The sequence below is a fragment of the Pezoporus occidentalis genome, unplaced genomic scaffold, assembly GCF_034315485.1.
Source record: "Pezoporus occidentalis ecotype Australia unplaced genomic scaffold, CSIRO_AGI_Poc_V1 ctg127, whole genome shotgun sequence".
In the NCBI taxonomy this organism is placed as follows: domain Eukaryota; kingdom Metazoa; phylum Chordata; class Aves; order Psittaciformes; family Psittacidae; genus Pezoporus; species Pezoporus occidentalis.
The window spans coordinates 2177727-2205227 of NW_026913071.1; the positions used below are offsets into that span (position 1 = coordinate 2177727).

Here is a 27501-nt window from a genome sequence, read left to right on the forward strand (position 1 = left end):
TGATTATTCTAATGAAAAGTGCTGGGGTGTTGAGCTCTTTGTGCCCCTGGTTCTGAACCAAGATTGTGGCTGTCAAGTGTTCTTTGACTTCCTGGGGCAAGTGTGACTTTACCAAGCATTTACCCACTTGGAAAGCAACTCCCTGATGCTTTTCACTTTTCCACATACTCTCCTAGCACCTAGGCACTGCATTTCAGAAGGTGACTCTGACTATAGCAGTCAAAAGCAATGACTTTGTCCACACTTTATAAGCAGGGGAAAGGAAAAGGGAATTTTTGCTGGTTATACTTGGGCAAAAACCTCTGGAACGCAGTGGTTTGTGTCTCGGTTGAAGGTGTATGTCTGGTGCAGCACAATGGTATCTGACAGTAATTCCTCTATCCCTCTTGGGAGAGAAGAGACTTGGTATGGTTCAGAGACCTATTTCACTCCTTATTTTCAGAGGAAACCTTTGGGAACACTGATGTAGGGACATACCAAGCAACAATCTGGAAACCTATTGTGACTTCTTCATGTAGCTCTGGGTTCCTCTTGCTTTAGTCTGCTACTTTTAATTTGTAATTGAAATCTGGTCTTGAAGTGACAAATCATCAGCTATATTTATCTAAATGCTAGTACACAATCTAAATTGTAGTGTGTGATTATGTCTGAAGATTTAAGTCAAATATTAGGAAGAAATTATTTACTGTGACCACAATTCATTGTGTGTCCTTATTCTTGCTGTGGAGTCTGCATTGCTCTGCTTTCAAGGGTAAATAAGGACTGTTGATGGTGAGTATGGCAGGCACCCCATGGCTTGCAGGAGAGAAGATGTGAAAAGCAGAATCAGGAAAGTGATGCAGGAATGAGATCTGGTACTTTGGTATGGCTTCTGCTAATGGAATAATATTATCACTTAAATTCTGCTTTATTCTTAGAAAATCTAGGTTAATAGTTAATAATTTTCAAATAATAGTGGAATGTGGAGTTCTTTTGCATGTGTTCAGTTGTAAAAGGAGAAAGAAAATAGCCATAATTATTTAAATCGGGTCCCTTAAATGATTCCTCTATGTGTAGCAGGTATGATTAGGGTATTTTCACTCACAGGTAGAGAATAGTTTGCTGTGCAAAAACATTAGGGAAGACATTCTCTAAAAAACATTAAAAAGCTGATTCATAAATGAAATTACATCATGGCTGTGGGTGTTGCAAAGCAACCTCTGGTCTGTGGTTTTACCTCTCCTCCAGTTACCTGTGCTCTGGGGCACCACCATTTCCAGCTGTGTTTAGTCTGTGGGATGAGTGGGTACAGCAGTGTGCATCCCGAAGGCAACCTAGAGCAAGGTGGGTGTTGTCCGGTTTGGTTTGGTCCTAACTGTAGGTGGCAGGATGTGCTGGGTGAGGCGAGAGGCTGGCACAGCTGAACGCGATATAAATCCCAAGTGTGAAGGGAGCTGCTCACAAACCCTCAGGTGCACAAGGGTTCGCACAGCAGACCTGGCAGACAAAAGGTAACGTGCAATTTAAACTGGGTGGTTTTCCCCCGTTTCAGTTCGTAACATCTTAAAGCTCCGCCTCGGCGAATCGGGATCAGCACCATGTGGGACAGCAGCGGTACCGTGGCTGTGATGCGCTCGGTGGCCGGAGTGGGGCTGGCGGCGGATCCCTGCGGCACCGGGAGAGGGGCAAGGGCCGGGCGGGCAGCTTCTCCTCTTCCTCCTCCTTCTCTCCTCGCTGTCCCGGAGCTCGGGGACCGGGGCTGCGGTCGCCTTCTCCTGACCGTCCGGGCGGGACGAGGAGGCGATGGCATCGGGGTGAGTGTTCGGGCAGCGCCGGGACGGTCCGGGCAGCCGGGCGGGCCCCCGGCGGGGTGTAGGGGGTGCTGGGGAGCAACGAGGGCCCTTGCTGGCCACGTTGAAGCCCGTGAGCCGATTGGGATGAAGGGAGGCGATGGAGCAAGGCACCTGAAAACCCCGTTGCTGAGCCGATGTCCAGTCCCAGGCCAGGGGAGGACCTGGCACCCGGGGGGGTTTGAGCCCAGCCTCTGTGTGTTCCGCCTTTGGTGCGGTAGCGCGGTGACCCCCGGGAGCACAAGGTTTGCTCCTGTGCTTGGTAAGGCGGACTGGGTCAGTCTCGTCTTGAGCAAGGGGTGAATTTGTTCACTGTAATAAAGGAATAGCGCCATGCTGGGTTATTGAAATAACAAAACCCCACCACCACCACCCAGAAAAGCAGCCCTGGCCCCTGCTCTAATGCTTTAATTGACTCGTTTCCAGCAGTTTTGAGGTGCGGCGAGGGGGAAATGTGCTGAACTTGCCAGGGCAGGCTTCAGACAGGTTGTGTCTCACGTCCTTAATGAAAACCCACCTGCAGAAGACACAAAGGCAGCTTGATGAAGCAAAGAATGAAGGACCTGGAATGGTAGTGGCACTTCATGGAAGAATGTAGAGAAGCCCCTGTCTTTGAGTACACACGATAGCTGGTATTCCTGATGTGTTGCAGTGGCTAGAGGGCTCAGGCTGGATCCCACTTGTACTATAAATTCATGCACCTGTGAGCAAGTCGCTTTGTCTCTCTGTATCTTGGTTCCTGTGTGTGTTAAAGAGGGATGAAAATGCCTTCCCACGTGGTCTGGAGTGGAAAGGAAGCAGGGAGGTGCCAGGACCCTGCTTTGCAAGTGATCTGAGGAAATGTGAACAGACACCAAAACGTGACTTGGAAGTTGTGAAAGTGATTTTACAAGTGGCTTCTGCAAAGTTGGCTTCCGTTGTGTTCGTTTATTACTGTGAGGGTGCTGAGGCGATGGCACAGGGTGCCCAGGGAAGCTGTGGCTGCCCCATCCCTGGCAGTGTTCAAGGCCAGGTTGGACACAGGGGCTTGGAGCAAGCTGCCCTAGTGGGAGGTGTCCCTGCCCGTGGCAGGGTTGGAACTGGGTGAGCTTTGAGGTCCCTTCCAACACAAACCAGTCTGGGGTTCTGTGATTTTGCACAGTGAAGGTGAGGCATCACCAGGGGGGCAATGCCCGTGTACAAACACATTTTCCCACTTCCTTCAGCAAGGGCTCTGCTTAGAGGGGCTGTGTGTGTGTGCTGACCCAGCGCTCGTGTACTCTGTGCTGGGGTAGTTAGCCACATCATCTTCTGTGGGTGTCCCTAAAGATGTCTGGGTCTTCTGAGAAGACTCTAAGAGGAATAAGTGGATGGAATAACAAAACCTTCTCTTTTGACCCTACCCTGGTTCTGTAAAACAACCCAAACCTGTGGGAGAGTCCTGCTTTCTAAACGTCTTTTAGGAAGGGCACACAGACTGCTGCCCTGGAAATACATGCAGGTAACAGCTTGTATGTGTCTGCAGGAGTGATGCTGTGGAGAAAATTTGCAGGTCGTGGCTTGTCCTTGGGGCTTGCAGAGATGCAGCAGGAGGATAAGGTGTGAACGTGGGTTAGTGTTGTAAGAGGGGTTGGGTATGAGATGATCAGGAACATCTTGGCGTCATGCATGATGAGGTGAGGACAGGCTGTCTCACTAAACTGAATACCAGAGATGTTACCTCTGCTGCAGGCAACCATTGCAACTGACTGGCTTGGAAAGGCAGAGTTCCTCCTCTTCTGCAGCGTTGGATGCCTGGGGAAGGACAGACCACAATTTAGTTTCCTCAAGAGGCAGGCTCATCACAGCAGCCTTGAAGTCCTTATTCCTGCTTGTGAGGTTTGTCCTTCTGAGCCATCCAGCAGGCGCCTGTGGTCTGAATGATGGCTTCATTAGCAACCAGCAGCAAACACCCCTTCCAGTCCTGCAGGAGCATGGGCAGTGACACCACCAAGTGACGTAGCAGAGGGGTTTTTGTCTTGTAAGACAAGGTGACCAACCTGAGGTCTTCCTGTCCTTCTGGGAAGCTTTTGGACCAAGGCACCTGTGTGGCATGGCGATGCATCTAAGGAATGAAGCAGGGAGATGTCTTGATGTGCATGAGAAGGGAGCACCCTCGTTGTTTGTGAACCATTCACACCTGCACACAGTGTGGGCACATCAGTAGTTATCTGACTCAGGTGGGCATGTTTCTGGCTGGTACAAGGTAGTGTCTGGCCCCAGCTGTAGCCTCCACAGATTTTTCACAGAGAGGGGCAACAGGGACAGTCACAATCATTGCACCAGAATCCATTCCCTTGAATTAGCAGTTCTCAGTGGGTATGTGACCAAGTTACCTGTGTTCTTTCATAGTCTCAATATAATTACACTATTTGCATATTCAGTTCCTTATGCTATTGGTTTCTCCTAAGACATCAAGTTACCCCAGATCCCTTGCACCCCTTTTCTCTGTCACTCCATGCATTTCTTCCTGGTACCAGCACTGGCTGCCTGCTGCTGTACTCAAGTACTGAGTGCTTGCAATGCTGAGGCAGGCTCCAGCTCCCCTGGGTGGTCTTGCATATGTGACATCCAGCAAAAGGTAAGAAAGATGAGGCATTCACAGAGACACTCCTGCTGCTTTGCCACAGGCAAAGTCGGTAGCACGAGTGCTTCTGGCAGAGCAAACCGCACAGTGAGTTTAGCACAAGCTCTGGGGGAAGAAAAGTGCCTTTTATTCCATAACTTGTGGGTTGTACCTGATCGCTGTGTGCTGATTTTGATAGTACCCCATATGAACGCTGCAAGATTAAGTCTCTTAAGATACAGGAGCCCTTATTGCACAAGGGGAAAAGGCCCTGTCAAAACTGTTCCTCCACGCAGAAACAGGGGGGAGAATAAACAAGTTGGTTTTGCAGAGCATCTTATGGAAATTAAATCTTACCACTTGAGGAGAAAAAAAGTGTCAGAAGTTTGGGACTGGAGTTTGTGTTGTTTGCTTTAAGGAGAAGTTAAATATTTCCCTGTCATCTTCCTCCTTCCCCTTTCAGTTTTGACTCCCCCATTAGTTGTTCCTGTGGCTGGGCAGAGTGGACACCCAGAGCTCCCAATAGGGATGCCCAACTGCCTCCAAGCCTGGGCAAGAAGTGAAACTGACTTATGGGAAACAGGCTGAGAGAGGGGGAAGCAAAACTGGCCTCCTCTCTTCTCTCCTCACACCTAAACATCAGGGGAACAGTGGGTCCCCTCAGCAGGTGGGTCCACATCCTCAGGCAGACTGAATGGAACTATGGAGTTACACCTACAGTGACAGAGGGTTGTTTGGCTTGTTGAGAACATACTTCAATGAATATGCAGCATAATAATTTCTGCTTTCCCCCCTATTACGAAATGAAAGGTGGACAGCTTGAAAAATGAGCTGGAAATGCCTTTTGTTGCAAGCCAGGTCTCTGAGATGAGAAGAGGGGGTAATCAATTACAGCAGCTAACTGGTGATTTTAAGTATCTCCTACTTGTCCCACTAGAAGAGTAGCATTTGCCCCAAATTAATGTACGTGATGATAACTGTTGAAGTAACGCACTGTAAAAAAGGGATGTGCTCTTATAGATATACACAGGATAGCATCTCATGGTGGTGTTTTGTTGCAGGCAAGTTTGGCAAGGTACATGACATCAGCTGCTAGCCCTTTCCCTTCCCTTCCTTCTTTAGAGACACCAGCCCATGCTATGTTTTAGATCCCTTCTTAGGCAGGTACTTGCTCTGCTGTAGGCACAGCTCTGCTGTTGGACATGGGTCAACATCCAGGTGAGCAACCCCATGGTTTTGGTTCACTGTGTTTTCAGATCAGGGTTTGGGTCTGTCCCATTAGTAAGGATAGGGAAGGTGAGATGTTTTGCAGATGGTGAAAGCCATGTTGAGAAGTACTTGTCAAGAGGAGCTTTCTCCACCTCTACCCCTCTTGTCTTACTCCTCCCAATAAGGTACATGTGGCTATGCTCTTACTCAGCTTTACATAAGCTGTGATTACATATACATGAGAATCTGGTTACAAAAAATACGGCTTTTGACTAATCATGGTTAAAAAAAGAGATTATTTTGACTCAGTATTAATGCAGATACTTCTGAATTTTCCTTTCTTAATGTCCAGAAAGATGAAATGAAAAACTCCTTCACTCACCACAGCATCCCCAGCAAAGCTGCTGTCTAAAGATCCTGGGGTAATGCTGATGAACAGTGGATGATGATGCAGTTTTCTTTCAGTTCCTGATGCTGAGAGTCTAACTGGACTGAAAGACAAAGAATTCATCCTTCAAATTAGTTGATGTAAACCCAAGATAAGGCTAAGTTGTAGAAATATCTCAACCTGTCAACATTTTGCAATGAAAACAATCTGAAATCCCCTCACATCTGGTTGCAGGCAGAAGCTTGTCCTCCTTTGGATGTTGTGTGCACTGGAATTAGCTGCTAGACAGAATGTCCTTGGGGCATGGCAAAAGGATGACCTTACCTCTGTGGCATGTGCCAGGGCTTGAAGCTACTGAGGGACACAAGGGCTTCTTTGATGAAGGCATGTGTTATGTTTACCCCCCTTTACTTAAGCAAGCTTGGGATCTGTTAATTTGGGGGTGTTGGGAGCATGTGTTGAAGAGTGATGCTTATAAAGCACCTGGTACTGGGTAAAGAGCTGCAAGACACAGAGGGCTATTGTGTCTGTAATCCCTAATGATGCTTTCCAGTTCCCCTCTTCATTATGGCCCCATGCAGGTAACTGAGCAGGGCCTTGCCTTGTCTGTGAGAGGTGTTGAGGTGCAGGCATGGGCTTAATGGGCCCTTGCTCCTACCATTTGGTGTCTGGGGGTGGGTGCTAGAGGTACCCCTGGCAGAGCAAAGGATCCCAGACTGATGCTCTAGGGCAAGGCAAGTCCGTCACTTCAGGTGTCTTATGTGCTCCTCTGAATAGAAAAGCTTGTCCAGAGGAGAAGTTTCCACTGCTGAAAGCTTGGCTTGTGTCCTGGGGTTTAAAGTTTTATGTGTCCCCGGGGACTCATCTGTGTTAATGAGGTCTTCCCACCTACGGAAGCACAAGGGATGGTGGCACCCAATCTTAAAGACTGGGGAAACTGAGGAAATGAGATGCCAGCACAGAGCACCAAATCCAGTGTCAAACAGTGAGAGTGAGGAACCTTTCTCAGACTAGTGTGTTCCTTCCCACAGGAGCTAACATAGATGTGTCCAGGGCAATAGCAGTCGAGGGTTGGACTGGGGTAGGCAGTGTGAGGACACTCCATGAAGCCGTTTCCTGACCACTGCTGCTGTGACTCATGAGGTCTGCCACATTACAAAGAATTGACACCTGAAGCGATGGGAATGTGCCTATTTTGGTGTTTTCACTAACAAGCATCAGTTCTTCCCACCTGCTTATTAAACATATCCTTTGCTGCAGAGGCTAAGTGTTCCCTGAGCAAAAGCCCTCTCTATTTTCATAGGAAAACACTTGGTTAATAGAGGCGGTTATCAAGAAATGCATGTATTTGTCTGTAACTGCATGAGAAAATCTGCTTTTGTAATGAGAGAGGCAGAGACCCAGCATGAATCTGGTCAGATTTGCTCTAGCGACTGCACCCAGTGCTCTTAATCTGGAGGAAAAATAAATACACATGCTTTAACTTGAAAGCCATAGCTCAGTCAGATGTGCTTGGTCTAAATGTGTGCTTGCTTGAAAGTGTCACTGAAGTCCATCTGCGATGTGATGGCAGCCTTGCTGATTTCAAAGGGGAAATGAGCAGGAAATGGACTTTGCTGGACAGTTGTGCATGAAAACATGTCCCCAGAAAGCCAGTCCTTGGGAGATATAAGGCATGAAAGAGCCTGTGGTTGAGTGTTATTGAAGACCCGCAATGATGGGCTGCAGCGCTGGCTGAGGCAGGGATGTCTCAGTTGGATGGTAGGGTCAGGGGGACATTGCTCTGCCCCATGCTCAGTGAGCCCCCTGAGGAGTTGTGTTTGGCTCCCTGAGGGCAGCAGGGAACCTGGTGGGATTCGGCTTTGAGAGTGAGGTGCAGTGATGAGAAGGAGAACAGAGGTCTGGGTGGCTATGGAGAGAAGGAGAGGAGGGCGGCTGGGTGCTCCCTCCCCTTGAAACCTGCTTTCTCCAGTCTGAATAGGAAAGGAGATGAGTGCACAGGGAGACTCTTTTCCATAGTTTCCTCATTTTCCTGTTTTTTCCTTCTATTTGTTTCCCACCCTCCTCCCCAGGAGCTGCCTTTGCTCTTCAGAACTCATCTGAACTCATCCCATGAGACAACCAGCAAGGAGGTGATCAACTGCAGGTAAAGAATCCAGCCTTAGGCATTGGATCAATGCTCCTCTCCTTTATTTTTCTTTCAGATTTGTCACCATGAGCCTCTTGTCACGTGAGTCCATCTGTGTTTTCCTGCTTTCCCAAGGTATGTTTGAAGTTGCCATGTTTCATCGGTGGTTTCTATCGCGGGTGCTTCCCTGTCTCTGGAGTTCTTCGCTCTGAGGAATGAGGGCCAAATGAGTGCCTCTCCAGGAGGTTTACAAATAGATCTCTGAAACAGTTTCACACAGAAGAGGAGAAAATAATACCTGGAGAAACAGCTTTGCTGAGAATTTGCACATCTGTATATGTGAAGTGTCTGTTGATATGGGAAAAGCTGATGTTGTTATGATATTAAAAGCTCATTAATGCCTCCAATGCGACTATTGGGTGTCTCCATTGCTTATGCCTGTAATCTTTGAAGCCTAAGCCTAGCCTTGCTGTCATTCTTGCACTGTGTCCTTGCATGCAGTGAGCAGAGGACTGTCTCCTGTGCTGTGGGTCCTTGGCATTTTTCATGCTCTCTGTGTCCCTGCCAGAAGGAATTTCCTCCCATAGACACACATCAATGCAAACATGAAATCTCTCCAGCAAGCCAGCAGTTCTGCTGCTCTAGATTAAAGCCTGCATGTTTGTTTGTTTGTTTTTATTAAGGCAGGTCTTAGTGCTGATGGGTGATTGTCTGTTTGATCCCACAGTTTTGCTGGTGTGGGGTATACAAGAGATTCATGCTGACCAGGAGATGATCAGCAAGATCGCAGCTGCTGGCCAGTGTAAGTTCATTTTTAAAGCAAATTTTTCTGGTTTTTGAATTTTTTCTTTCTTTATCTTTTTTTTCCCCTAAATTTATCTGTTTGTTTATTGGACCTCATTCAGTCTGTAATGCTCTGGCAAGCACAGCATTGTGGCTGCTTCTGCCCTAGCCTGGTTTCCCCCCTCATTGGTAATAGCTCTTTTGGGATGTGACCTGCTCTGGTTTTCCCATATTGGATATTTGCCACCTGGCTGGTGTTTGTCAGTTCCTTCAGAGCCTGTTTCAAGCAATCCTGGTTTAAGGAGCTGTGTCTAATCACAGGCTCGATTAGACCTCTCATGTGGCTAATTTGTTCAGCCTGTGAAGCCAGCAACAGCCACAGTGCAGTGAACAGGGATGACTGCGCTCTGGCTGCCACCAAACCATGTTCACCTACAGCTCCCTTGACGTACACTCAATTGGTTACTCACAACCAGTATCATGCATTCTCCTGCTAGCTATTATTTCCTGTTGTCTGCCTGTCAAGTGATAAATTACATGTACCTCATAGCAGTCTCCCAGTATCTGAAGGGGGCCTACAAGGATGCTGGGGAGGGACTCTTCACTAGGAACTGTAGCGATAGGACAAGGGGTAATGGGTTAAAACTTAAACAGGGGAAGTTTAGATTGGATATAAGGAGATACTGTGAGGGTGGTGAGGGTGGTGAGGCACTGGAATGGGTTGCCCAGGGAAGTTGTGAATGCTCCATCCCTGGCGGTGTTCAAGGCCAGGTTGGACAGAGCCTTGGGTGACATGGTTTAGTGTGAGGTGTCCCTGCCCATAGCAGGGGGGGTGGAACTAGATAATCTTAGGGTCCTTTCCAAGCCTAACTATTCTATGATTCTATGTTTCTATGTCAGGCATGCCCCCATCCTTAGCACTGTGTGTTCAGCTCAGACTTTCCATCCTGATGTGCCCTATTTGGATGTTTCTCACTGATGCACATCACCAAGAGCCCTTTGGTGGGCTGCAGGCATAGAATCATAGAACGGTTTGGGTTTGAAAGCACCTTAAACTCATCCAGTTCCCACCCCTGCCATGAGCAGGGACACCTTCCACTACAGCAGGTTTCTCAAAGCCCCATCCAGCCTGGTCTCCAAGTCCCCATGCCAAGCCCACACTGGGATGGAGGCACAGCAGCTTTCTCTGTGCATGCTTAAGCAGACAGCTGTGGCTAGTGCCTGCACTCAGCACCCAGGTTGTTGCATCTCCGCATCCAGACCAGCAGTGAGGGCAAGGCTGACAAGCTGGGACAGTGCTGGTGGGCAGGCTGTGCTCCAGCTCATCCCCAGTGCAGTGCTCCAGGGCAAGGGTGGTTGCCCCATTAGAAGAACCAGTGACCCAGAAGGGAATGCTTTACAGCTTTCAATCCCTTGTAATCTGCTGTTAGAAAACCCTAACTCTAAATTCAGGGTTTTGCTAGCAAAAATCACGGCTGTGCTTAAACCATGACAAGTCTGAACCAGTGCAGGCCAGAGCAGGAGTGCATCCAGGCTTTGGGTTGTGTCTGTCCTCTGCAAATCTATTTGTCTGGATTTTCTGCTCCTGGCTATCTGTTTTCAGACAGTCAGACTAATAAGGTGCAGTTTCAGAGTGTCTATCTTTTCTCCTAGTGATGCAGTGCTCTGCTTCATTTGATGTCCTTTTCCTCTTGGACGGCTCCTACAGCATTGGCAAAGGAAGCTTTGAAAGGTCTAAGCGCTTCACAAGCAAGCTCTGTGATGCCTTGGACATCCACCCAGACAGGGTGAGTGTCAGGAATGTCTCATTTTAGGTTCAAACAGCTTGTCAATGTGTGGAAAGGCCAGTGATAACGTGCTGAGTGAAACTGCAGCATTCAACCTAGCAGTTACCATGGGGTATTTATCCAGACAGATGAGGTGGAGGTTTGTGAAGCAGTGGGTTTGGAGGACACTTCTTGATTCTCCACAGATTTTAAGCAGTTCCATTTGGTCTTGAGAAAAAGACATAATATTTCAGGTTAAAGATTATGATTTGGGTGGGTTTTTTTACCGATTTTTAGTTTGGTTTGGATGCTCATGGATTAAAATGACTGGAAGGGAAAACGTTCATTGCAAGGCATCTTAGTCAGGGGCCTTGGAGCAGGCTGGAGTGGTTTTTGTACTTGATTCCCTGCCAGAGCCTTTCCAAATAATTGGCAGGTCTTTGGGAAGGTTGTGCCAGGGATGCAAGGTATCTGTGTAGCAGGAAGAGAAACTTGAGGCAGGACAGGGGGTGGGTCTGAGCCTGCTGCAGCTTTGGGGACCCTTGGTCCATGTCTGATTCTCTAGAGAGTTCTGGGAGCAAAGGAGTGGAGGCAGCTCTTGTGTTTGCTTCTGGTTCCCACAGCAGGGATACTTAGATTTGTACCCAAAAACTTCCTCCAGACCAACTGCCTCTACTGCTCCAGATCCTAAAACCACAAGCCGCTGCTCTGCCCCTGTGGAAGGATCCTTTGGATGCTGAAATCACCATTCCCCTTCATCATTTTCTTATGTAAGAAATCTTTCACCTTTCAGATCTCAGCTCAGCCACACAGCACAGGGAGCTTCCTGCAGCCTGGGCAATGATGGCAAGGAGTCACAGTGCACACTTGAGGCTTTGAGAGATGCTGGGCAGCTCAGGTTAAATGGACATTCCCTTTTCATGGCTCATATTAAATTGATTGAGAGTAGAGACTTGTATAGGATCATAGAATGGTTTGGGTTGGAAGGGACCTTCAAAGGTCATCTAGTCCACCCCCTCTGCAATGAGCAGGGACGCCTTCAACTAGACTGCAATATAGGCCTATAGATTGAAAATCAGTAGTTTTTTCACCTTTGAAGTTGTCACATTCCATGAAACTTCTTGTCAGGCTTCAGTGGAACATCCTGGTTGTATTGCCCAATACAGACAATTCAGTCTATTTGCATTTTCAGTGATAGAAAACAGTTTTAGAGGAGGTAGTGGAAAAATAATTGGTTTGTGTTGCCTGCTGTGCTCGATGCCGGAGGGAGCTGCTTTTAGTAATGGAAAGATTGCTGTGCAGTGTATAACTGGCTTGGCGTAAGAGGTGTTATTTATGAACTTACTGTGCTTGAGGCTCCTTGCTGCTCTGAATGGATAAATATAGATCCTGAGCTGCCTGTGACTGCAGCAGAGGCTTGCATTGTTTGCTAATGAACTATTTTGCCTTGTATACAGTCTGCAAAGGAGATGCTGTGGTCTGTGCTCCTTGTTGAAGTTTATTTAGAATCTCACAGATACCTTTCATAATCTTCAACCTTTTCTGTTAGGTCCGCGTGGGTTTGATACAGTTCAGCTCAACTCCTCACCTTGAATTCCCGCTGGATTCATATGTAACCAAACAAGAAGTGAAAGAGAGAATCAAGAGGATTGTGTTCAGGTCAGCTTATTTTACAGCTCTTTTTGGGGGCTATGAATGATCTCTGGACTGGGAGTTTGTTGAGGTCAGGACACCTCCAGCCCTGCTGTGCATACACCAATGTGATGCCCTCAGGGAGGAGGGTGGATGAGCACTGTGGCCCATAACCCACAGCCTGCTAAAACCTGGTCTGGCTTTGTTGGTGGAAGTTGATGGGAGGGAGTTTTCAGTGTCCCACTGTAACACGGTAAATAGGGAGAATTTTCCATGACCCTCCTGGTGAGTTTTTCTTGCCATTTGTGCCGGGCGGTAGGTTACATGCTTCCAGGGAAAAGCTAGTGTGGTGTTCCACACACCTGAGCAAAGGTAGGACATGGCTTTGGTGGTTACAGTTTCCTTTGTCTTATGAAGTAGTGATGAATTCCTGCTCCCCGGATGTCTGTGCATGTGTACCTGCTGAACTCAACAGGATCAGGTTTTCAGAGGGAAACCTTTTTTCTTCCTGATGATAAGACTTGGATGTGTTCCCACGACCTCAGGAAATGGAGCCAGAAGCCCAGAAAAGACCTGTCCTTACAGCCTCTCCAAATCCAAATTCTTCATGTCTGCGAAATACTTTTGGATCTATGAAGGATCTGACAACCACCCCCAAATAACTCTTGTTTTGATGATAGCTAAGATACTGGTGTGGCCTGTGGGAGTCTACTCCTTCTTCAGCTCGTATGCATTAGGGGTAAAGTTAGCTCTGCATTTCTTACGGATGTCTGCTACTCTCAGCATGATGTACATAGTGCAAGCAAATGGGATCACTTTTGACTTTCTCAAGCAAGACCAATTGGCTGGTTTTGCTGCATTGCTTTTGGTAAGTTTATCAAATCAAGAAAATCTCTCGTGTAACGTTAAAGGAAAAACTTCTCAGAAAACAAGCTACACTCCTCCTCTTTGGCTGTTGGCTGAAAGTCAGTGAGAACAGAGAAAGCGGAGCAGTGTTTGGTGTCTGGCACTGAAATTCCTTGATGAGAACACATGGATGCTGACAGATCAAACAGAAAGAATGACCTTGTGCTTGGCTGTTCCATCTAGTTTAAATGAAAAGCTGACATTTCAAAGCAGATAAAACAGCTATGGATGGATTCCAGTTGGCTTCTGAAAAAGCTGTGTGTCTGATGTCTCGGTTGAGAGGCTTCTTGATGCGCTTCTGATGAGCCTTTGGCCAGCAAGGCGTTTCCTGACTTCAGCCCTGTGCTCTAGGCATGGAGCTGAGAGCACTTGAAAGGAGGCAGCACCAGACTAAAGTGAAGCTTCTGTGATTTATTTGGAGCCTGCTGGTCTCTCTCTGTGAATCCTGTCCAGTCAGCCTTTGAATTCGTTGGCCAAACCCAACCAAATTTGGCAGTAATCTCAGAAGCTGAACTTCTCATGAATTTCTTTCATACGAGTCAATGACTGGTTAGAGGAGAAAAACTTTCTTAGCGCTGTCCTGGAGGAAAGGCAGCAGGTAAAATCCACATCTCCTTCAGCTTCAGAAAATCCTCATTGGAGTAATGCCTTAAACACACACCCACTGTGTCAAAACCAGTGAAAATTGGTAAGAAACTGAATTTAAGGAGCTTTTGTGCAGAGACTCTTCATTAGGTTTTTCTAACCCTCAGGGCTCATGTGGGCACAGCTGAGTTATCGAGATTCAGTCATCAGACTGACTATGCACAATATATTTTCCCTCATGCACAGCACTTTTCACTGAAGCATCTGACAGCTGCTGACATCTGGTCAGGAAATGGCATATTTGGACATGCTATGAACACAGTATGAAATGAGCATGAAATGATGAACTTGGGCACGATCAAATGCTTTCCTTGAACAGGTGAATCAGGAATCAGATGCTAAAGCACAGGATGGATGTTCAGAAAGCAAATGGGGTGTGTTTGTGTCAACACAGCTGAAGGACAACATGATGCCTCCAATAAATGAATAACACTTGTGGTTTGGTTCTCCTTGCTTGCTCTGGATGCCTATAAAAGCAGATGTAAAAGGCAATTATAGGAAGTGATTTACAGCACAGCTCCTTGGTAGAAGACAGCTGGAAATGTCTCCTCTGATCTCACGGTTTAGTTATCAACAGGTCTGGAGCAAGTTCCCAGTGAACTGGGCTCTCTTTGGTATCAAACATCCAGTCAGGCATGGCACATTACAGACCTCTCGCCTTGTGCAGATGGAGAACTACCAAGAATGGAAGAGGGAGACTCGTGTCAATGCAGGATTTACCCATTTGAGATAAGCAAATGTTTGTTCCTCCAACACCAAAAAGAGTTAATGAGTTGTAGGAAGGGGTCAAAGCTGTCAACAGCAGCTGAAGAACTTGCTGTGTGGGTTGCCCTTGATTTTTACAGGGGGTGAAAGGCTTTTTCCCAGTGTGTTGTGTTGTAGCAAGGTCTTAGCCTGGTATTGACGGGGTGCAGAGAGTAGGTGTTGATGTGAAGCTTAAGTTGGTTGCACCAGGGGCTGCCTGGGTAGCCTACATCTCCAAGTGTAGGAGATGGATGGGGAGCTGGGGCAGTGGGGGCCGATTTCACCTTTGGGTCCAGCTGCACAGTCCACCCTGCAAGGCAGAGGTGAGACCATCTCCTGCCTCCTCTCCAAGGTCTCTATCAGGTTACTCGTGGCTTTTACTTAAATAAAACTGCAGTGTTTGGCTCACAGTGTCATCATTCCTGCCTCAGCCTGATACAGGTGATCGTTTTATATATAATTCTGGTGATGTTTTATGGTACCTAAAACACAGAGCCCAGTCTGGAGTATTGAAAGCAGAGGACAGTCCCTGCTCCACAGAGCTCACTAAGAGGAAAGAACAACTAGAGTAAATGTACAGCCCATAAAAAACACGCATTGTTGTTCCCCTCTTAGACCCATGTGTATGTATAGCACTCCCTTTTTTATTCCCTTCTGCTTTATCTTCAGCACACTTGCAATGAGGGGCTCCTTCCCAGTTCACATCCAGCATGCCATCACCGAGACCCTTGTGCTGTGCAGACACTGGCCATAACCCTGCCTGTGGTGAGCATCCCTGCTGCCAGAGGGAACTCTCTTTCCTTCCCTGTGGCTTTGTGCTGGTGTGCAGCGTACAGCTCCAGTGCCTACAGGCTTGGGAGGCCAGTCAGGCTCTTAGGCTAAGGAGGCATCCAGCAGTCAGCAAATCTTACTCTTTAATAATCTCACAAGAAATGAGTCTCAGGATCTCTAAAGCATCATTGACTAAAGCTGTTCTCTGGCAACACGTAGCTCATTTTCTACCTATACTGCAATCACGGTTGCTTTTCCTTGGGTGCTATTGCATAGCTGCAAGGCTTGATGCCTGCCATTCCCTAATGCCTAGCAGCAGCACATTTTACCTGCTGATTTATATTGCCGTTGGCATGTGTCCCTGCTGGATTGTGTGCCCTTTAGCACCTGAATCCTGATGCAGGTTTAGTACTTTGCTACTGAGAGGATTGATGAGTATTGAACTGATCACTTTCTACCTCAGAAACATTCCCTTCTCCAGGGGAGAATCCAGGGGCTGCCAAAATATGGAAGTAGCTGGTTTCTTACACCCTAGAACTGCTTCTGGGGAGCCAGGAAAGAGAAAGTAAATGGTTTTGTGGAGAAGGACCTGGAATCAGCACTGAAATCTGCTTCTGGTACCTTTGGTCCAAGGTAACAGTTTTCATTCCCTCAGAGCCCAGCATGTGCACCCCTCGATCCCACTCCCCACATTCACCTCTCTTCAGGACCAGTCAGCTCTTCAGAGCAGATTTTCAGATGGGATCATCTGATGCTTTTACACATCTGTCCCCTCAACTCTCGAGATCCCATTAATTTGTAAATGAAGGGTGGCAGGGCTACCCAAACCCACTGTTTGAGTTACATGCATTGGAAGAAACGTTTCACAGGAGAGACACACAGGAAAGCTCCATGATAGCCCAGACCTGAGGGCAGCCAGGCCCCACAGGGACTTCAGGACACTACTTGGTGCAGGCAGTATGAGGAGTAAGGTGGCTTTGGCATCTGAGCCACAAGTGAGCTGAAGCAGGTAACTTGTGCCAGTTTCAAATGGCCTTGTGCTTCTTCCAGGTGATCCCATCTCCAAAATGAGAAGTGATGGGTACAGCTTGTGTGAATATCAATGGCTGGTGCACCTTCTCTATCTTGCCAGAGGCAAGCAACCTGACAGATGAGAGTATTGATTTTGATTGCGTTTTTCATGGTTTTAGATAACTGGAGCATGAGGTGGCTTTTCTTAACATTTACTTTCCTCACATAAAAGGCACTGGTGAAGCCCTGAAGAAAGCATCGCTTGTGTCCAGTCCTTCTGAGTTTCTAGAGGTACACTAAGAAGCTTTCAGCATCTGTATTTCCAGGAGCTTTACTACAGGATGGACACATGCCTTTTAGTAGAAAATCAAATTAACCTGCAAATAAACCATGGAGAAAAAGGCCAAGACTCTGCATACTGCTGGACTGCAGACACTCGGTTACAAACTGGGACACGTATCTCCCTTCTTGCTCTTGGTGTAAGAATGGCAGAAGGTTCCGTGGAAGGAAAGGGATGAAATGTGGCAAGAATTTATAGCATCTTTATCCATCAAGAGAAAGGAAACCACTTTGAGATGCTGGTGTTTGTTCGTTTTGCCCACCTGTACTGTGTTTCTGACTGGAATACAAGAGGTTGTTGTGAAACAGCTTTTCCTCACAACTCTTGCAGAAGTGACTGCAGTTTTAGATGGAAGACCAAAAGCAGTTGAGGCATTTGTCAAAGCTGTAAATAAATATCTGAGAGCTCTGGTTTTGCTCCAGTTGCAGAAACTGCTGTGTGCTAGAAGCTTTGTTGGAGATGAGAGAGGCAAGGGTGAGTAGATGTGACCTATCGATAGGAAGATGAGAGGAATGACGGGGTTAGACATCTCTGTGGATGTGTGGTCTTGCAACAGGCAGAAATATACTAAGTTCCCTTTTACCAGAGGGTGGAAGTTTGAAAATCAAATGGTAAATACAATCGCAAGAGAAGAGCTTTGCTTCCCACTGTTCTGATTTTATCTCCCTTCCTTCTAGAGGTGGGAGCACAGAGACGGGTCGGGCTCTGAAGTACGTTCTCCGCAAGGGATTCCCTGGTGGCAGAAACTCTAGTGTCCCTGAAGTCCTGATCATCATTTCGGATGGCGAGTCCCAGGGCAGCACCGTGATGCCCGCAATGCAGGTGAAGGACAGACACATCACGGTTTTTGCAGTGGGAATCAAGTTTCCAAGGTAGGAAACCTCCCATAGAGTGGGAAATGGAGGTCCAGGTAGCCAAATGGCAAGTTCTCATGAGGAAAGGGTGGCCCTGTGCCTCATGTGAGCTTTGGAAAGAGAAAAGGGGGATTTGTGGGTTAACAAAGGGAGGGAATGCTGATTTGGCTGCTGGTGTAGGAGAACTAGTGTTGAAGGAAGCTCTTCCACTGACTTAGAGCTATGCTACTGCCTGAGATTAAACATACAAAGCCTTTGAAAACTGTTTGAAGGGTGTCATGGTTCTGCATCAGCTCTCTGTTCACTGCACAGGGTCTGTTTTGATACTTGGTTCTTTGGGCATAGCTAAGTGGTTGAACACCCCCTTGTTCTGCAGGTGGGAGGAGCTGCACATGCTGGCTAGTGAGCCCACTGAGAAGCATGTGGTCTTTGCTGGGGATGCTGATGATGCTGCCAACGGCCTGTACAGCACCCTCACCGGCTCTGTCTGCAGCACCACCGCTCCAGGTAACCCCTCGTCCTGGCTCCTTCTTCAGGTCCATGCTCTGAGCTTGGATCGTGTCACTGAGTGAGGAAGATGAGGCAGTGTCAGAAAGTGTACAAGGGAATTAGTAGGTCTTGTGCTCTGGGTTATCCTGATTCTGGTGGCCAAACTGGATGGCATGCTGGTGATTCCAAGTGGTGGGATCACCATCCCTGGAAGCGTGTAGATGAGGCCCTTAGTGACATGGTTTAGTGGTGACCGTGGCAGTGCTGGGGTAGAGGTTGGACTTAATGACCTTAAAGGTCTTTTCCAACCTGGTTGATTCCATGATTCCATCATGAAGGCACCAAAGGGGCTGAAAATTTGTCACTGACCTCTGAACTCAACAGTGAGAGTTTTATAGAGAAGCAAAGCAGGCTAAATAGTGAGCATCCAGAGAGTGGGACAGGCTGATGAGCTTGTCAACAGGAAAATACCCTTCTGGAGTCTCTGGAGGCTGTGTGAATCACTGCCTGGTCTGCTGATGCTAGGTAGATGAGGAAGGCTAACGTGTTTTGGAATGGTGCTTCACTCCCATACAGACTTTGCATTTTCCTGCATTGATCCAAGCTTGCATTTGTTCTTTGCTACAGGTTGCAGAGTTGAATCCCACCCTTGTGAACGCAGCACCCTGGAGACTGTGAAAGAGCTGGCTGGAAACTATGTGTGCTGGAAAGGCTCAAAGCAGCCAAATGCAGTCGGGGCTTCGTTATGCCCTTTCTACAGGTGAGTTGGACACCACAGCTCTAGAAATGAGCGGGGCTGAAAGAATCTGAGGCTTTTATCTGACCTTAATTCTTTATGGGGATGAAGGTTGCTTGGAAGACTGGTGCAAACATGGTCCCTAGACATGGGAAGAAGCTCTCCCTGCCCTGACCATTGACTTATATGTGATGCAAAGGGTAAGAGGAGGAGCTGAGACAAGAGGATCATTAGCCCAAGAGAACCATGAATATTAGAAAACGGATTTGGGATTGGTTACCTACCTGCTGAACTGAGATGCTTTGAAGTTTACATCTCTGTACTGTCTCTGCTGCAGAGGTTTCTAGGTCTGGCTCCCTGTGTTGGTGCTTGCTTTGGTTTCATCCACTCAGGGTTTCTTCCTTGCAGAAACCCCTTTTCCTTTGCTTGGCTGCCCTGGGGGACATGGGAAGGACTTTCCTATGGAGAGGCTCCAGTCACTGGCAAAATACCCCCTGTGCAGCAGTGCTAAAACCAGAATGCGCACAAAGAGCTGCATTATCAGGTCAATGGCAATGAGTTGCATGGAGGAAATGTTCTCTTGCTCAGGGAGAGGAGGCTGGAGCTGAAAACCCATAAACCATGTCAGGTCCTTCAAATAACATTGTCACTGTAGTTGACACAGTGGGAGAAATGCTTTAAAAATGAGCTGTGAAGGGAAAAGCTGCTTCGTGCTCATTGCTGATAAAAGCAGCTGAGTGCAAGTGGTGGTGTGCAGAAATTGGTGTGTGGGGGGTTGTTCTTCCTTTGAAGAGATGCTTTGTGTGTTTGTTTTAATACCAGGCAGTCAGATTCATGTTTGAAAATCACCCTGGATCTGGGCTGTGCATAATGGCCTGTGCATGGATATACTCAGGGATGACTGTATGGATAATTTCAGGCTTGTCTTAATGTCTGAGGGTGTTTCCAGATCCTTGTACTTTACAGCCAGCGTGGGAAAGCTGAGCAACTTGTGGCTTGCCTACAGCATCCCAGCTGTGATGGTGTTGGCCACAGTTGCTGCAAGTTTGAGCAGCCCTAATGCAAAGCACTGGAAAATCAGTGGCATAGTGAAGCTGCAGGTATGGGATAAATAGAAACCTCATTAACAGGGATGAGAATAAGCAGAAATCAGCTCGCTGTCAGGAACCAACGTTACCTGCCTTCTTACGCGGGGCAAATATACATTTGTCCTCTAAGGTCTGGGTTTATTTCAGGTCACCTTAGGGAAGGGAAATGATGGAGGAAGTTAAAAAAATCTCACTTGGGAGGCACAGCTGAAGACTGAGGATTTCCTCCCACTCTAAACCTTGCTTGTCCACTAGTTACAGGTGGATAAATCAGATGCCAGAATTTGCACTGAATGACAAATTCTCACTGCTGTAAATTTTTCGTTTCATTCAAATTTGGAATAAAAACTGTGACATCTTTTCTGCAGTAACAATAACAAAAAAAAATAATCTGGAGCCTGAAAAATACATCCATAATCTTTAAATGCAAAACATTTGTATAGAATTTAAACTCAAAAGAGTAGATTTGATGAAATTCTCTTTCTTTCTTTTGCCACCCCATGCAGAATGGACATTTTCTTGAAATACTTGTTTTGAAAAATTGTGTATTCAAAGAAAATCTGTTCCATTGAAAAAACCTTGAGGTCAATCTGGAAGACACCTTGTTCATCTTTAAATTCATGGTAGGTTTTACTCTTCCTGTTTCAGGTGGAAGAGAGTCTTGATAAAACACCCATCCAGATGCTTCCGAACTGTATGTCCAGGTAGGATTTAGCCTTTGAAAATTTTTATTTACAAAGCAGGAAAGATGAGAACTAAACAGCAGAAAGACTAAAATAAAGAATGAAAAGAATGAAAGGAAAGGTGTTTTACTTTTATCTCTAAAAGTTTTGTACTGAGTGAGAAAATGTCATCCTTAGCAAGAAGTTGATGTTGCATCCATTTTTTTTTTGTGTCATCGGTATCTATAGCCAGAGGTCTTTTGGATTAAAATATCACCCTGTCATTTCTCCTCCCACTTGAGGAGCCAGTTAATCCTCATCTGCTTGTGTCTCTGGGGTAGAGGCTTGTGCTGCTTCCCAATGCCTGCCAGGAGTCACTGCTCTCCAGCTAAAGGAGTATGCAGTGAGATGCCTCCACTCATTCACTTGGTACCATGGTCAGTTTAGCAGGGAACATGACCCTTGCTGATTGCCAGCCTGTTTCTGTGACCATGAAAATAGCTGTGGTGCTTCAGTTCTGCCCCTAACTCCATCTTTTTCCTGGTTCAGGTGACAGTGGCTTAATTTTCTTTGTCAGTACAACATTGCTCAAGCAGCAGGCCACACTCTCATCCTTTCGTTGCCAGTGTAAATCTGACCAAGCTTCTTGACCTTTAGCAATCCTGTATGTACATGAATGTAACTTCCTTGGTGTTATTCTAAAGGAAATGAAGTGAGCTCATGATTTGCAACACTGCCTGTTGGAAAGCCATCCCAAAATGAATTTGCCTTGGAGGTGAGGGTGCACGTGGCCCTGTGTTAGTTCAAACTCTGCAGCAAGAGACCCCTTTTCCACTGATGGCACAGATGGGAAGGGACAGGCTCCCTGCTGAATCCCTGTCTTTCCTTTCTCTGATGCCGTTTAGATCCTTGTGACTCCCAGCCATGCCAGAATGGGGGCACTTGTGTCCCAGAGGGACTGGACAAATACCACTGCCTGTGCCCAGTGGGGTATGGAGGTGACATCCACTGCGGTAGGTGTAAACCTGCGTTCTTCCTCCTTCCCTGTTGGCCGAGTCCTGCCCTTTGTGGTGTCTATTGCATGGCCATAGGGACAACTGGGGTTGGGCTGCAGCCTTTGAGCTTCTCTCCAGAAGACAGGATGAGTTTATTCTATGATTCTATAAGGGTTGGACCAGACAATCACAGAGGTCCCTTCCAACCTGGTATTCTATGTTTCTATGATTGTCTCATGCTGGTTATGTCTGTGTCAGTCCCAGTGACTGGGTCTCACTGCTCAGAAACCTTGTGGATATGGAGAGCAGCAATACTGACAGTTTCATCCTGGGCCTTTGGGTCTAAATGCAGGTGCCATGTGAGCAGAACAGAGAAATTGGGACAGACACATAGGTGTGGCTGTTGGTTCCCTCCCTGAGCCCATAGGGTGAAGAGGGACTCCTGATTTTGGGGGTTCAATGTAAGAAATCCAAGAAGGTCCCAATTTCAGGACATGCTTTGTACTTGCTTCCCCCAGATTCAAAGCTCCCACTTTAAAGTGTCTCAGGATGTTACAAAAAAAAGGGCCTGGTGCTTGGACCCTCTCCTTTCTCTGGAAAATTTGGGGTGTTTTTCCCAGAGTACTCCGCGAGAGGAGCTGTCCCTTTTAATTTGAAGTTTGCCATCCGAAAGTTCAGGAATCCCCCCAGACTCCCATGGGTATTTCCTGTCTCTAAAGCCTTGTGTGGCATCCAACCAAAACAAAGCACCCTCCTGGCACAGGTGTCCTCCAGCTCATGGTGTGCCTGGCAAACCAGTTTAGGTTACTGGACACCATGTCCCTTCTCCACACCACAGGGCTGGTCTTGTTGCCCTGTCACTGACAAATTGATACCCCCCTTTTCAGCACCAAAGCTGAGCCTGGAGTGCAGCGTGGATCTCCTTTTCCTGGTGGACAGCTCATCGGCAGTCACGCTAGAAGGGTTCTTACGCTACAAGGCATTCCTCAAGAGGTTCCTCCAAGGAGTGATGGGCCAGGACTCGCCAATGAAAGTGGGAGTGGCCCAGTATGATAGCAGTGTTAGGATACCCATTGAAGTGGAGCAACACAAGGATGCAGTCAGTCTCATGAAGAGGATTGATGCTTTGAATTTCAGTGGAGGAGGAACCCTGACAGGCAGAGCCTTGCAGTACGTCGCACAGCACGGTTTTAGGAGCACCCCAGTCTTTGCAGACATGCAGGATGATATCCCACGTGTGGTTGTCTTGCTCACTGACTCCAGGTCCCAAGATCCAGTGGCAGAAGCTGCCAAGTACACAAGAGACCAAGACCTCTTCTTGATTGGTGTAGGCAGCAGCTTCATGAGAGCAGAGCTGACCAAGGTGACTGGCAGTCCAAAGCAGACTGTTGTCTACTCTGATCCCCAGGACTTGTTCAACAGGATCCCGGAGCTGCAGAGAAAAATCTGCAGTGTGGACAATCCTGGAGGTAAGACTCATTGTGGGATGAGTTTGTCAAACCACGAGGAGGTCTTCTGAACTCCACTGGGGACAAGGGAAGGACAGAAGGATGAATGTCCTTGTTTTGTTTGTGTCAGTCATAGATCCAAGGACTAACCTTCCATCCCTGCTTTTTGTGGTGGGTCTGTGTTTATTGGTGTGAAAGGCTTGTAAATCACCCTTCAGTGATCAGCAGTGATGAATTTTGCCCACCATTTTCCCCTTCTGACCACTTCTTTTGGTCAGAAAAGGGTACATACATATTCTGAGAAATCCCATGTTTCCACTCTCTTATCCAGGCTGCCAGGCACAGTCTCTTGACTTGGCATTTGTGGTGGATGCTTCATCTGGAGTTGGCCTGGAGAATTTCCTGCAGCTGAGGGCCTTTGTCAGGAGCAGCTGTTCACATTTCAGCATCAACCGGGATGTCACCCAAATTGCCCTTGTGATCTATGGCAGCAGAGCTCACACTGTGTTCGCTTTGGACACCCACACAAGCAATTCTGCTCTCCTTCAAGCCATCGAACAGGTGCCTTTCCTCGGGGGCTCGGGCTCTGCTGGCAGCGCCTTGCTGCATGTTTATGGTGATGTGATGACAGTGCAGAAAGGAGCAAGACCTGGTGTCAACAAGGTGGTGGTGCTGCTCACAAGCAGAGGTGGCATGGAAGATGCGGCTGCCCCAGCTCAGCAGCTGAGGAACAATGGCATCTTGGTGTTTGTGGCTGCCATTGGGGATGCAGAGAGGGACGCGCTGCTGAGGGTTGCTGGGTCTCCCAGCTACCTGGTCCACATCTCCTCCTATGAGGACCTGCAGTATTACCAAGACCTTATCATCGAAAGAATTTGTGAAGGTGAGAGAACATCCCATCCTTGCTCTTTATGCTGGTACCACCAGGCATTGTTATTGTAGGTTTTCTGATGCTTTACCAAGTAAGCTCAATACTATCTTTTGCTTTTTACAGATGGGCAAACTATGGCATAGAGATCTAATGGCTGTTCAAAGCAATTCTGTAGGAGTAGGAACCAACTGACTCAGTCCACTGGGTGAGACTGGGCTTAGTGTGAGTGGCTCTTTCCAGTCCTGCCAGGCCTAAGTTCTGCCTTCCCTGGAAGAAAAAGAAGTTTGCTCTTTTTCTGAGGTTGCTTTAAACCTGTAGAACTTGCTGTGCATTAGTTGTGTTGATGTACCCCCTGCAGTGTCACTGGGGGGGTTAATGGAACACGTTTCCACAGCCAATGGTGTTGAATGTGTTCACTGAAAATCAGCCCTTCAGAAAGCATAGCAGCCCTGGTCTGCAGACATTAGTGGTGGCCAAAGTGCTTCTAGTTAAAATGCCATGCCTTGCTTCTCATTCAAAATAGTCTAACACTTAGCTACTTGTTTTTGTTATGTTTTAACTCGTTTGTAAGATCAAATGAAGAAGCACGTTGAGCTTCAGCACTATCAAAGGTCCTTTTCATCTCTGGGCATGCCTGTGGCTCCTTCAGGGTTAGAAAGAACTAAAGCACTGTCTCTTTGGGGTGAGGAGCTGGTCTCTTGGCAGGCTCTGCAGATGGTTTCTACCTGGAGCTTTTCAATGTGCTCCTTTTGCAGTGGTATTTTCAGCTGTGTTATTACAAAAACAATGTACTGTACCATGAAATTAACTACAGCTCCACAGATGAAAGGGAAAAGATGGCAAGGTTCAATGAGTCAGGGTAATAACATATCATTTCCTGAGACTGAATTGCTGCTTTCATTTCATGTGCAGGTAATCACTGTTTGCACTAGATAGGCTAGGACCAAGGGCAATGTGGAGATAAACCCTTCATTCAGGCTTCTGCTTCCAAGTCCAAGGCTCAATAACAAAATCATTGTCTGTGAAAGGGCTTAAAAAATATTTATGACTTATGATTAAAGCATTTAGAAACAGGTCCTGCCTCTGGACACCTGCAATATCCCATTTCTTCTGAGGCTCAGCTGGAGAGAGACCATAAAAAAAAGATCTGGGGCAAGGAGAAAATATCCTAAGCATTAAATGTCTATGAATCTGATTAATGGAAAGACAAAGTCTTGAGATCATCAAAGGTTATAATCCCTCAAGTGGAAGAAACTTATTTCAGATCCCTGGGGATATAGCGTCAGGCAGGACCCCATCTGAGATGTCCCACGATGACAATGCTGTTGAACCCAACTTGGCTCCATAAAAAATCAACAAGAACTAAAGACTGAGATGTCTCAGATCTAGGATTTGACTGTCAAAAACCTGAATTTCAATGATAATTTTGCCAAGCTTAGGCAGAGGTTGAGAGTTGATGTGCACATCGTTATCTGTACAGGGAGAACAAGAACAAAGTGTGGTGAGCTGTAGTAACTTTCCTGATGAATAGAGGATAGAATTAATATCGTTTCGTTTCCCCCTTTTCCTACACCTCCTATGCGTTTTCTACCACAGAGCAAAGAGCAAGGCTAGCAGCTCTACTCTCTACCCCACATAGCTGTTCAGCAGAGGAATTTCACACCCTTACCAACACTGCAGTGGTGTTGTCAGCAGACTGGAAGCAAATCCCTCTGGGATGCTGCTACTTCACCTAAAGTATTTGCAGGAAGGCAGCATGAAATACTGCCAGCCCTGCTGACAGCTGGGCTCTGTGGTGTTAAGAGGGTTGGGAAAGCTGTCACATACTTCATATGAGCAGGGCTAATAACAACTTGGGCTGTGGTTGCAGGCTTTTCTCTTGAGCCTCCTAGAAAGCAGCACAGAAATGTTTCCTGTGTTGCTTCCCATTCATGCCACCCTTGCTTCCCGTTTGACTTCTTGTCCTTGCTCCTCACTGGTGGGAACTCAGGTCCTCTCCAGGGCAGAATGGGGTTTGAACTCCAGTAGCTTTTGGGGTTGTAAACTGCTTGGAGCAGGGCATATGTCTTGCTCTGTATTGGCAGTGTCTGGATGCAGGGACTTAGAGTGCTCACATGTTCAGTGCAGAGCTCTGAAGATGCTCCACTGTGCTCTTCTTTGATAGGCAGCCTAACATATTGCCATATTTTTAAGCTTTAGAATCATAGAATCAACTGGGTTAGAAAAGACTTCTAAGATCATCAAGTCCAACTGTTACCCCAGCACTGCCAAGTCCACCACTAACCCATGTCATTAGGAATTGTCATTTATTAGGAATGTTCTCCAGTTTAGAACATCTAGCAAAGCCATTCTTCTTCCTCTTCTCTATGTTAAACACAGAGGAGTTTGTCTTTTGTGGCAAGACAGGGTTGTGAGCTTGCATCCTCTGCCATGTTAATGTGGTTTTCCAATCTCTTTAGCCCTAGGTAACATTTTTTGATGTCTGGGATAGATAGTTCCTGATACTTTTGCAGCATTCCCAGTGAATGTGAACACGTGTCCTAGCTGTTAATGCTAGATGCACCTGAGCCTGCTTTCTGCTTATGTCTGTTGCAGAAGCAAAAAGCCCCGTGAACCTCTGCAAGCCCAACCCATGCATGAACCAGGGCGTATGTATCCTTGGGCCTGGGAGCTACCGGTGTGAGTGCCACGGCTGGGAAGGACCCCACTGTGAGAGCAGTAAGGATCAGCAGATAGAGCAACCACAGCAGACACCGTCTGGTCTGCCAGCCCCTCTGAAGGGATCCCACATCTCCCACCCTTGAGCAGAGATGTGGCTGTAACTCTTGGGCAGTTGTTTGGTGGTTGGGTCTTGGTGCTAATGTGGCCTCTGTCACAATCCCTCCTTGACCCCCAAGGTGGAAATCTCTGCCTCCTTTTTAATGTGAGGGAGCTGTCTTTGTTGGAATGTGAGACACCACCCCTATTGCTTTCAGTGCTTTCCATGGTGTGAAAGCCTCCCCATTGCCTTTCTTCTCTATAGCTGGGAGGCAATGGCCAGGAATTGGTGAGTCTCTAGCCCTCCAGAGGTGGTCTTGTGCCCATAGTGGGAAGTTCTTAGTTAAGGTGGGTCCAATGCTGTGCTCTTTACCTGATCCCAGGAGTTCTGACCTCCACCCCATAGCCTCTAATGTCTGACGTCTTAAGATGATGCTTCCTGGGTTGTAATGGACTGAGTGTGAGCTTATCCCTTGGTCCAAAAACCCCTATTCCACTTCTGCACTTCTCTTCTACAACAGGAGTTCTCCGGGGTGATTCTCCACGATCCCCAGTCCTTCCTCCACACTCCCATGTGCAGTGGACTCCAAGGGCTTTGCAGCACTTCTCCAGAGCCCCCCAGCACACCAGAAGACACATGGGTCATGGACACTGACACAGATGCACTGAGTGCTCCAGTTCTCCATCCAGGAACACTGCCATTCTTAGGCACAACCTAGCAAGCCACCACTGTCCCTGGCAGTGACTGAGATGCTCCAGCACAGGGACTGTGCTGAGGCCATTCCCAGTTTCTGCATTGCACAAACTGGGCTTCCCAGTGCTCTCTTTCTTTTGTAATTGCAGTAAATATTTGTGTTTAAGTATT

General features: G+C 47.3%; 1 protein-coding gene across 2 annotated transcripts; it reads left to right on the forward strand.

The window, feature by feature from the left end:
• Positions 1 to 8218: 8218 nt before the first annotated feature.
• On the forward strand, positions 8219 to 27501 carry VWA2 (von Willebrand factor A domain containing 2). 2 transcript variants are annotated; one of them, XM_062607922.1, is made up of 13 exons: positions 8219 to 8273; positions 8866 to 8940; positions 10575 to 10708; positions 12237 to 12346; positions 17414 to 17608; positions 17967 to 18097; positions 18707 to 18839; positions 20552 to 20607; positions 21471 to 21578; positions 22448 to 23029; positions 23340 to 23891; positions 26475 to 26597; positions 27158 to 27501. In XM_062607922.1, the coding sequence occupies exons 1-13, from the start codon at positions 8225 to 8227 to the stop codon at positions 27289 to 27291; spliced, it is 2382 nt and encodes a 793-aa protein (XP_062463906.1). In that variant the 5' UTR covers positions 8219 to 8224; the 3' UTR covers positions 27292 to 27501. The 2 variants fall into 2 exon arrangements, with proteins under 2 accessions (XP_062463906.1, XP_062463905.1); XM_062607921.1 differs by lacking the exon at positions 8219 to 8273 and having other exon boundaries at positions 8633 to 8940.